The 12463-nt window shown below is 37.2% G+C and overlaps 1 protein-coding gene across 14 annotated transcripts in view; it reads right to left on the reverse strand.

Moving 5' to 3' along the window:
* The window catches only part of PAM (peptidylglycine alpha-amidating monooxygenase), a 275420-nt gene that overhangs the window by 147640 nt on the left and 115317 nt on the right, over positions 1-12463 (reverse strand). For all 14 annotated transcript variants that reach the window (XR_009054246.1, XM_057738350.1, XM_057738340.1 and 11 more), the window contains 2 exons: positions 8965-9409; positions 7872-7992 (listed from right to left, as the gene is read on the reverse strand). Coding sequence is in view for 13 of the 14 variants with exons in the window: in XM_057738350.1 (XP_057594333.1) it covers positions 7872-7992; positions 8965-9053 (210 nt within the window). In the remaining variant the exon portion in view is untranslated. The remainder of the gene's footprint in view (positions 1-7871; positions 7993-8964; positions 9410-12463) is intronic.

A 12463-nucleotide genomic window follows, 5' to 3' on the forward strand; every position in this document is an offset into this window, starting at 1 on the left:
CACCTTATCTTTGACAAAGGAGGCACGAGTATACAATGGAAAAAAGACAGCCTCTTCAATAAGTGGTGCTGGGAAAATTGGACAGCAACATGTCAAAGAATGAAATTAGAACACTTCCTAACACCATACACAAAAATAAACTCCAAATGGATTAAAGACCTACATATAAGGCCAGACACTATCAAACTCCTAGAGGAAAACATAGGCAGAACACTCTTTGACATCCATCAAAGCAACATCCTTTTTGACCCACCTCCTAGAATCATGGAAATAAAATCAAGAATAAACGAATGGGACCTCATGAAACTTAAAAGCTTTTGCACAGCAAAAGAAACCATAAACAAGACTAAAAGGCAACCCTCAGAATGGGAAAAAATAATTGCCTATGAAACAACGGACAAAGGATTAACCTCCAAAATATACAAGCAGCTCATGCAGCTTCATACCAAAAAAGCAAATAACCCAATCCACAAATGGGCAGAAGACCTAAATAGACATTTCTCCAAAGAAGACATACAGATGGCCAACAAACACATGAAAAGATGCTCAACATCACTCATCATCAGAGAAATGCAAGTCAAAGCCACAATGAGGTATCACCTCACACCGATCAGAATGGCCATCATCACAAAGTCTGGAAACAACAAATGTTGGAGAGGGTGTGGAGAAAAGGGAACTCTCCTGCACTGTTGGTGGGACTGTAAGTTGGTACAGCCACTATGGAAAACAATTTGGAGGTTCCTTAAAAAACTACAAATAGAACTACCATATGATCCAGTAATCCCACTCCTGGGCATATACCCAAAGAAAACCATAATCCCAAAAGAAACTTGTACCATAATGTTTATTGCAGCACTCTTTACAATAGCCAGGACATGGAAGCAACCTAAATGCCCATCAACAAATGAATGGATACAGAAGATGTGGCATATATATACAATGGAATATTACTCAGCTATAAAAAGGGATGAGATGGAGCTATATGTCATGAGGTGGATAGAACTACAATCTGTCATACAGAGTGAAGTAAGTCAGAAAGAGAAAGACAAATATTGTATGCTAACTCACATATACGGAATCTAAAAATGGTACTGATGAACTCAGTGACAAGAACAGGGAAGCAGATACAGGGAATGGACTGGAGAACTCGAGGTATGGGAGGGGGCGGGGGGTGAAGGGGAAACTGAGAAGAAGCGGGAGAGTAGTACAGACATATATATACTACCAACTGTAAAATAGTCAGTGGGAAGTTGTTGTATAACAAAGGGAGTCCAACTCGAGGATGGAAGATGCCTTAGAGGACTGGGGTGGGGAGGGTGGGGGGGATCGAGTGGGGGGGCGTCAAGGAAGGGAGGAAATATGGGGATATGTGTATAAAAACAGTTGATTGAACCTGGTGTACCCCCCAAAAAAATAAAATAAAATAATAAAAAAAAAAAAAAAAAAAAAGACAATGACTTAATGCAAGCAGTTTTCATCCATGGTCTATTTTCTTCTGCAACAGAAATGCACTGGTATAGGATGCGTTACCAGAATGACCACGTCTGTCTTTTACACTCATGCCTTACAATTCTTAATACTTTCCAGACAGCTTCTCTCAGTCAAATCCCATTAGCCATGTTTGTTCCAGTGTACAGACTGAATCAGAAGTGGATGGGGTATAGGGACGGACAGGTCAGAGGGCTAGAGAAGGTGGGAAGGAACATGACTGCCAACCACACAGAGGTGGTCAGGGAATCCATGGGGGTTGCAAGTTCAAGTTCTGGAGTCAGGTGGGGACCGTCCCTGGGCATTTCCCAGTGATCACCCTGCTGCTTTGGGAAGAGCTCGGATCCATTCTCTACAAGGAGTATAACAGATAACCTACGGCTGATGCCCAGAAAGCTGAGGTTAACTCTCTCCTTTTGTGCAACGAGGCTTAATCTGAAAGTCAAGCTGGCCTGTGAGGGGAAATGGAAAAATGGAAGTGTGGGGGTGTCTCCCTTCCTTTTATTTCTGTGCCCAAAAGAAAATTTAAGAGTTTTTATTTTCAAAATTGCAAATATTATTACATACTAATGACTAGAGAGGAGACAAGTAAATTACAAACCCCAAAGAACTGAAAATTATTCCAGTAAAGCCTCATTTTTCTAGGCTCCTTTCTAATTTTGTCCTGAATTTTAAGCACTGACTAGGGATACTCTTTTCTTCTTTCTTCCCATAATGATTGGATTAAAAATATATAGATTTAGCACATTACAATATCCCTCAAATCAGCCATAGGCCAAACTTCTGTCCAACTAAGTGACTTTACATGAAAAAATTTAATCAGCATTCTGAACAGAAGAAACGAAAGCACCACTACAATTCTGCATTTACCTTGTGCATTACCTTTTTGATAAGCATATATCCTGAGGAAATGCTGTTTATTAGTGATGTTACGATAACAGTTTGATATTTTAAAACTGATTTCTTAAACTAGTGCACTATGAAAAGCCTATGAAAACTGGGACTGCATATACCTTGTGGATGCAAGGGGACTTTCTGCCTTCTTCTGTTAGAAAATGAAAAAGTTACAGTATATTAGTAAACATTTTCTAATGGTTGTTCATTGGGGAGGAAAAAGCAAAGAGAAACATTGTGGGACGCTCTTGAGAAAATTTTGTAGGGAGTATTTTGTTCATTCTGGTTTTATTTCAGCGACTACATTCTTTCACCATTATTTTAAAATAAGTGATAACTTCAGGCTCTAATTTCAAGTTTTTCAACTTGTTGCTCTGGGTGTCTGATCTTTAAACTCAGAATTGTTCTATTTTCTTTCATTCCTGGAAATACATATTTGTGCTCAGGAACACAGAGGAAGACCGCTTTCTGATTTTAAAGCATGATCTGTGACTCTTCAAAAGATAAATACAGAGGGAGACCAGAATTTGCAAGAGGTTCAGAAAGGAAAAAGTGTATTCCTTCACAGTTCTCAAATCGCTCCCAAAATAAGGAAGGAAAATGACAGCCTAACACATCCTAATGGAAAGAAATTCAATTATTACGTGGTTTCAAGTTATTATGTTAAAGAGAAAATATTTAATTTTTGTAAAATTGTATTTTTTACAAATTAGTTTACATCTGTGAATCCTTAAACCAAGACTGCAGAGGACCTATGTGGCACAAATAATCATTAAATAAAATGCTATATAAACACAAGATTTGAAAGGACTTACATTAGATAAGAGTAGTTTTTTAATAAGGTCAATGTACAAAGTTCTCAGCAAAGTGAAGAAATGCAGGCTGATTTCAAATAAATACAGAAAAATTTAAGGTTTCATACTGTGAAATTGCTTTTGATAACTTCTTTTCTGGACATAAAAGATATATAAGAAGTTTGAGAAAAACATATCCATTCTCAGTATTCATTTTCTGATCATTAGGGCCATTTTTAATGGAAATTATTTAAGAATAAGCACATTGAAAGATTTACTTCCTTGATTACTTTCCCCAGGTTTCTCTTACCCAGGTTCATACTTCCTATTTTTCTCCATTGGCCACCTTTCCTCTCCTTATTATGATGTCTTACCCTCTCCATGAAGTAAGTACTGAAAGAATAAGGGCTGGCATTTCTTTCTCATCTTAAGGCTCTTTCACATGTCTCTCAACACACAAAATAACAAAGAATTCATATTTTGTGAGAATCTAGCACGTACAGGGCAACTGAACAATGCCACTGGCATTACCTTGCTCAGTTCTCAGAATAACTCTGGGTAGGTACTATTATTATTCTGTCTACAGATGAAGGAGCAGGACCAGTTAGTTAAGAAAATTCCTGAGCTGACACTACAAGAACTGAGACAAAAATGCTGCCAGCCTGGTTCCAAAGCCTACATTCTAGTCCACTAGATTTGGCTTAGACTGAGTTATGTAAAATCATTGTAAGTATGCCTTATTTATTTTATTTTATAACCAAACCCCCACAGGGTAGTTAACACATCAAATTGATGACAGCACCTTTCAATGACCATGAAAGGTACATCAAATTGTTTTGTTTGTTGATATGGGAGTTGGTGACAGCAAAACCCCACAGGGTCCCTTGGTTAGAAAGAAAATCAAACGAGAAACAAAAAGTGCTAAAAGAAAGAGTCTCAAAATATCACCATTTCCAGGCTCTGGATTTGAAGCCAGTGCCATCACACACCAGATTCTACTTATTTTACCTCTATTCTAGGCTACTTAAAAGCTACTTACTCTTCTCCCTAATCACCTCAAAGCCTGAAAAACAAACAAGAAATTAATTAAAGAGGATGGAAAATATTTTTTAAAATTTCAAGTGACAGAAGACAAAGAGTGATCTCACTTTGAATATAAAATTGACATTGCAATAGATAATAAACTACTTTCCCTAGACTCTCGGAAGCTGGTTTAATGTGGGCAATTTTTTAAAAGGCTGCTTTGAAGTCTGTGGTATGGCTGAATGGACTGCATCTCAGAGGTCTGACATGACTGGGTATTCTTGGGTAAGACACCAGTCTAAATCTGTATTCCATCAATAAAATTAGTTAGTTGTACTATCTGTATTATCGCTAAGGTTCTTTCCACCTTTACTCTACCTCTGCTTGTTTCTCTATCCAAGCCTACCTAACAATCTCAAGTTCCCCAAGGAAAACACTTAAATCAGTTCACTATTGCCAAAACTTAAGATTTACTTTATGAAAAAAAAAATCTATTGAGTGAATATATCTCTTTAACTAACATGGTATACCTCAATTACCAACTCAAGTTCTGGGTCCTCAATTTCTTCTTTCCGTAAACTTTTTTGCTCTTCTTGATCTTCTACCATTAAAAAAAGAACATTTTAACTTCTCAAGGCCCTTCCTTATTTCTATGCTTTCCTTACTTCTCTTTTTTTTATATGATTTTTTAAAAAATGTTTTGGTCTTTGTATTATAGTTATTCTTGATTTTTTTTCCTTTTATTTTCGTTCTTTACTATTTTCTCCACGTTTTTTGGCCAACTGTTCTTATTCCCTTCCATTGTTTATTTCTGCCTTCTAATAGTTTTTCTTTTTTTTCTTTTTCTGCCTTCTTATCTCCTTTCCTCTTAAGGATCTGTATTAAACTTAGTTTCATCTGAATTTTAAGAAAAGAATACTTTCTTCACCAAAAGTACTCACACTATCACAGTTTTGGATCTTCCTCACTTATAACACAAAGTTCAGGAGGAAAGTGTTTCTGGGGTTTCTGTACCCATCTCTTCCTGGGTATACTCAATAGGAGTATAATTATCATTTCGTGAAGGTTTATGAGGTATATGACCTATATAAGAGCTGGATCAAGTCAGTAAATACTCGTGGGACATGGTCAATAGAGACTGGTAGGGAAAGCAGAAGAAACATTCAACAACCAGTTCTGAGCTGACCAGACAGAACAAGTGAATCACTTACCCAGTTAGGCAGTTTCAGTTACAAGTCGAGAAAACCCAATTCAGTCTGGTTGAAACAAGAAACAGTAACATAACGGAAAACTCCCTAAGTAGCAACTGTCACCAAAAACCTCTATTCTTTCAGTCTCTCTGCATTGCCGTCTATGGTATTAGTTTTTTTCTAGACATGGCTCCTCTCATGAACTCAGGAGACCCTGGGACTACATGCCCTTTGCTCACATGCAACCAAAAAAAAAAAAAGGATTCCCAGCAAAAGTCCTAAGATTTGATTGGACTGGTCTAGGTCACACATCTTCTTCTGAACGAGTCGCTGTGGAAGGGGAAGTGGACTGCAGTGATCTCCTAATCCTAGTCTATGTGCTCCAGCTCTGGATCTTGGGTAGGCAGCTCCCAGGAACCACATGGTTTCAGAGAAGCAGCAATGAGGGACAGTACGCTGGGAAGGCAACCAGCAAATGTCCACTGCATAAGGCAAAGCTGAATGCCGCGAGTGCCAAATAATAAGCTGTAATTAACTTATTTATATGTTTTTTCCATAGTTATTTTGATAATTATAAGATTATTAAAAAATGAGTTACATTTTATTTTATGAAAATTGAGATCCTTTTCATTCTTTTATAATCAATTCCTCTAGGAACTCTTTCTGAGAATGTTCACCCCAACACACTTACCTATTATTATTACTGAGTAATTTAAATGTTTTTGATGTAAAATAATGAGGAGGAAAAACAGAATAATAACAAACTACAACAAATGCTTATTTGAGAAAATAATAATATTATTGTAGGAGAAGAATCCTAAAGACTAGTGAATTCTTTTAAAAAGTAATATAAAGTCACTTTATGCAAATATATGGGAAAAATCACTTTTAAAAGTGAGACGAGGGACTTCCCTGCTGATGCAGTGGTTAAGAATCCACCTGCCAATGTAGGGGACACAGCTTCATTCCCTGGTCCAGGAAGATCTCACATGTCGCAGAGCAACTAAGCCCGTGCACCACAACTACTGAGCCTGTGTGCCACAACTACTGAAGCCCATGTGCCTAGAGCCCGTGCTCTGGAACAAGAGAATCCACTGCAATTAGAAGCCCATGCACCACAAGGAAGAACAGTCCCGGCTTGCCACAACTGGAGAAAGCCTGCACGGAATAACGAAGACCCAATGCAGCAATAAATAAATAAATAAATAAAATGTTAAAAAAAAGTTTCCTGTGCCCCCTTTAAAAAAAAAGGTGAGAAGATATAAGAAGCACATTTCATAAGTAAGCAACTATCATTGTTCTCTCCTATTCCCAATCTCATTGTATCTCTTTTTACTAATTATTAAATAAAGAGCTTATAAAATTAAAGGCCATGACACTAATAACTAAACAGACAGAAAAGTAATCTGCCTGGTCATTTGTGGATGGGGAGGAGTGAGAGGGTGAGGGCCAATCTGACAACAGAGTTATTTATAGATACTTAGACCATACACATGTACTCAAATAAATGTGTGCTTTCTTACAACTTCTGAATGTCAATTTCAAAAGAATTCTCCCCGATAGGTAGAATACTTTTATTTTCTCAGTACTTTAAAATGGAAAGAAAGAAAAGAAAAATAGAATGTTATCTGCAACAATGAGTCATCAACCACTGCTGCTCTACAACACCCAGGTCTTCCCCTGTCTCTGCAGCCCTTCCAAAGAAGACGACTATCTTTTAATGACACACATAAATCCCTGCACTGCCTGGCTGAGAAGCGTAATTAATTCTGGCCTTTTTATGTTTAATGAAACACCTTGCACACATGACAGCAGTGTGTTTGAGCTTCTTGTGTATACCTAAAATAGGGAAAGCCCTAGCAACAACCCAATTCTACTCAAAAATGCTCTGTAAGTCACGGTGGTATGAGTTCTGCTACTACTTCTTTAAAATATATCTCTTATGCCAAGCAAATCATGCTAAAGAAAACTCACAACCAACCATCTGTATGACTTTTTTTTTTTTTAACTTTTAAAAAGTGTGGAATGTTTCATTTTTCGAATTCTTGGCAGTAAACACATGCTTTTATTTCTCAACTTGTGGTTGTGATAGAAGGGTATTTAAACAACCTAATCTCCTAGATGCAGCTGCTCAATATCATTTCCCTTTATTAGAATAATTTTTCATATTTTAATACATACTTACATGCTGCATTACAGGGGCTATTACTCCACTGAGAATTTCAAAACATAAATTTTCAAGGTTACATTTCAAAACACAAATAATATCAGTGAAATTTTTGAAAAGGAATTTAACTGAAAGATTTACCTTAAAAATTTACTCCTCTTTATAACATTCGATTATTCTAGCCCTATTTGAGAAGTCTTGAAAGCAAACGCCTACTTTTCAAAGAAGTTACTACTACTGTAAATGCAATTTCTTTGCTTTAATTACAGATTGTATATAGAACATGCAAGTAATGAAATACAGAATTCCTCTCACCTGTTTGGGTGTAACCCCAGGCATGCGAATATCCAATGCAAAATCTGATGAATCAATAGGAATTACTGGTCTGGTGGTACCAAGACATTCATTGGAAAATGATCTGGTAGTTTCTTTAAACCTTAAAAAAGAGGACAATTTCAATATCTTTGAACATAATGAGATCTTAACTGGACATGAGAAGGAAGGAAAGAAAGGAATTCTGTGACCTTAAGATTAAAGACTGTTGATTTAGCCCCAATGAAAAGATGTAATAACCACATAATGTCCTATAACATTCTCAGAACTGCACTGTACAGTTCAAGAGCAATATATACCCAACTTGTGAGCAAAATATAATCAAAGCAACCAGTCTACGTTTAAAACTTGACGGAATAAAAACGTCAAAATATGTATTTGTTTCTAGTTAATGAAAGTACAGTATTAATAAATTAGAATGATCACAGGCCTGTCAACCCTCTAATGGCAGAAATATTAACTACAAGCCAGTAAAAATTTTTGTGACTATTTTATGTGTCCAATATTACTAGTAAGAAAAAAAACCCAACAATAATATTGCTAGGAGGTAGAGTTTTCTTGGGGGGGGGGGGAGCGCGAGGAAGCCTGTGATGTTAATTACGAATGTACAAGTGCATAAATATTTAACATAGTAATTATGAGGCGCGTGTATACAGCTCATTGTTTTCTCGGGAGCTGTTACAGTTCATGATCTGCTTCTCCCCACTAGTTACCTACCTTTATATTTTATTCTTCGGGCTGTTATAAATAAAAAGGCATTCAAGTCTAAACGACTATATCGTAGTTTCTGAAATACCTCCCCAAGAGGGAGTGATTAGTATCGGAAATCACAACTTCTAATTGGCGTTTTGAAAGCCCCTGCAGCTTGGCTACAAAACAGTGTGGGCTTTTTCTGCAAGGGGGACTTTTTCAAGAAGTTACTGTGCTAAAATTCCAAAGTGATTTCAGCCAAGTTAACCAACCATGTCTATTTCTCCAACACTCCGGTTCATAAGGGATTACATTTTTCAGCAGCATACACAGAAACCATCCAAACAACATGTCGCGTGTTTAAAAACAAAAAGCAAACACCCACCTCTTAAAGACAGAAAGTGGGCTTCTGAAACCCAAACAGCTGCTTTGAAAAACAAGGAGGAGAACTAGCAGGCTACGAAAGCCAGCCATGTCCACGCCGCTCCGGCCCCGCCGGGAGGACCGGGCAGCGCAGCGCTGGGCGGGGGCCGGCGGTCGGGCAGCGGCGCCACCAGCAGCCGCTACTTCATGGCCGGGGCGCGGCGGGCGTCGTGCGGCGGCCACACACCGTCCGCCCGCGAGAGCCGCGAGGGGTCTGGTTCAACAGCCGCAGGCAGAAACCCGTGGGAAGGCGGCACTTTTGTTCGGTCCGCGAGCGGAAGCTCTCCTGCCTTCAGAGCTGCTTTCTGCCCTGGCGCTGGGGCTAGACGTGCGGGTTCCTTATCACTAGGGAATGACAGGGACTGTGAGGGCTATCACACAAACCCGCGTCCGTCATCCTTCAGAACCTGCAAAAATAGAAGCAGATAATGGATGACTAACACATCACAGCATTTGTCCTCAGCAAATCCCAGCTGAGGTTCTTTAATACATGAGTAGTTTCACAAGCTTGAGCCCAAGCCTGGTGAAAATGCTGGTGTGTTTGTTGATCTCCCTCCCCCAAGACCAGCCCCCAAGATTTCACAAACCCCCACAGCCCCTGTTCTGCCTTTTCCTCTTTCCGCCTCCCTCTCTCTCCTTTTCTCTCCTACTTCTTTCCTCCTTTTCCCTTACATCCACCCCAGGCTCCGGATTTCTTCTCACTTCGTATATCACTACCTTCTATTATCAAAAACGCACTTAATACCTCTGCTGAATGTAAACAAAGTTATTCACACAAATGATAGGCTAAGGCACAAGAAAAGCAAAAAAAGAAACTAAGGCAGAGACAAAGCTCTTGGATACAACAGAAATCAGATAGAAAAAGACGTTGAGAACAAAGGCATGTTTATATAGATGCATCACAGAACTATAGATCTAAGGAGAAAGATACCCCCTGCCAAGAAAGATCATCACAGAAGTAATCACTGAAGCTCTCAGAATTATTTTAAAACAAAGCAAAAATCTATAGCTAACATGATATATGAAATGTAAGCATCTATTTAAAAATCTGCATCTAATATACAAAGTAATAATTCCTTACTTATAAGGCATGACTCCCGAAAGATATTCTTTCCTGAATAAAGTTTGGAGAGTTTACAATGCAATGCAATTAGAAGCAGTAAGGAGAATCTCAGCTGGCCCCCACATGAATTTTATATACAAAGGGCATGAACAAAAACTTAACATTAATATAAATGACAGGCCGTACAGAACTAATGCAACATCTCAACATTTTGTGAAGAGGGCCCAACTAGGCTCACTTTTAAAATATGTACGTTTTGATTTCACTCTTGTTCTGAATATATTTCAGACTATGTATCAAGTATGCACATTTTAGCAAGGCATTATTTTAAACTGTTATTCACAATATAAAAATACTTTCAAAGGAAAAAATTTCTTAAAGTTCTATTTTAATCATTAATTATAAATATGATTTGGTGAATTGCAAATAAACCCATCGGCCAGATGAATAACTGTAAAAAACAAAAATCAGTAAGGTCATGTAGAAGTGCTCCACAATAATAAATTAGCCTCTAAATCATCCTCTGGAAATCACAAGATACTGAAGCTAATCTAAACAAAACAAAACAAACAAAAAAAATCAAACAAGAACTAAACTAAAACAAACAAAAAGCATGACCTAAACTTTAAATCAGAACAGTTCATGGTCATTGCTTTCTAGAAGAGACATACCTTACACCAAATATAAATAAAACATGATTGAATATCCAACCTATCCAAGGATGCTTGAGGCTCACCAGCAACCAAGAACCACAGTTAATTTACATAAGCAATGACATTTTTAAAAGACTGATGATATTTGTTTGAACTTTCTCTGTAGCTTGCTATGTGAGCTTTCGGAACAAAAGCTTTTAGCTTTGTCCGAATCCTGTGGGTAAAGAAGAGAACTCCTTATGGGGGAAGAGAAACAATTGGCCTGAAGGCTATGCCATTGCTTTTTTTTACAACAAAATATAATCCTGTAAAATGACAATGCTTAACATTCCCTGAAGTTCTTTTTTTTCTTTAAATATATGTGAAGAAGGGATTATATTTTATTATTTCATGCAGAACAAGATTCAAGGACAGTCCATCTTCTAGTTGGCAGGGAGATTTGGTATCATACAAACACTTAAAAACAAATTTAGTATTAAAATTCTCTAACAAGAACACATCCTTAAGTACTAGTCTTTCGAAAAAAATTCCACTTATCTCTTTGATTGATTTTATTACCTCTGATGTCCCTGAACCACCCACTAAAAGAAAAGGGAACTGAAGTTGTGGGTAAAAGCAAAGATGCTATTTGCAGCCATGAACAGAACAAAAGGTCTTATAGAAATGAAAGCTAATTATGCTTCTTGGTTCTTGATGCCTTGTAAACTAAAGACAAAATACAAATTGTCATATGAAAAAAATCATGTCTAATCATTCCATTTGTTATTTTACAATACCTGATAATTGTGGAATATGTGTGTATGTATGTGTGTGTATACAATATAATATATACATATAAAACATATATATAATATCTAAATCTTAGTATTCCTGTTTAGGATTCAAAAATTCAAAATAGATTGAATTTGAGATAATTCATTCTCTAATCAAAGAAAACATTTAATTTCATATTTTGTACAAAATATTATATGTTGAGGTTTTATAAAATGAATAAAACTAAGAGAATACTCTATTAAGGAAGATGAGGAATTAACACAAGTAATATAAGGTATGTTTAGAATGTAGTATTCCTGTAAGAGTACTATAAAAGGGTCTCAGGGAATTTTGATGAAGGAAAGATCGTTTCAATCTTCAAGAGGAGGGTAAGAAAAAAAGAGAAAGGTAAAGCAGTCTTCAGTGGAAGAGGTGGTTCTGAGCAAGAGCTTGGAGTCTGGTTGGGTTTTCGCTGGGGGAGATGGAGAGTGTGTATTCCAAGCGCAAGGCACGGGAGCCCAAATGGGGAGCAGAGGATGTTTGAAAAACAAGTAATAAAGGTTCTGCCTCCTAGAGTCAAGCATCAGATCCAGATTTACTATTTTATTTGTAATACAAAGCAAATATTCTGTTTACACATTATAAATAAATTCTGAGTAAGAATGATATATAGTTTATACCTGTACAAATATTAATCCCAGGAGCAGTACTATTATGTAGTTAAGTACAGCCTAGCACAGAGGACCATAAAACTAATTTGGCTTTTACGAAGTGAGCAGTCCATTCTTTTCCATTTTCATTTGAAAAAAGAAAAAAAAAACACCCAAAAAGATAGTTTAAATCTGTAATTGATCAAATTAACATATTGGCCATTCACTTATTGATTCATTTATCAACGAGAGAGAACCATTATAACACTGAGGCTAACAGCTTGTAAACTGAAGAAAAACTGCCTGGACTCCTGGCTGCATCGTGGACTAGCCCTGTGAAAC

Source organism: Hippopotamus amphibius, chromosome 1 (genome assembly GCF_030028045.1).
Source record: "Hippopotamus amphibius kiboko isolate mHipAmp2 chromosome 1, mHipAmp2.hap2, whole genome shotgun sequence".
Lineage (NCBI taxonomy): Eukaryota > Metazoa > Chordata > Mammalia > Artiodactyla > Hippopotamidae > Hippopotamus > Hippopotamus amphibius.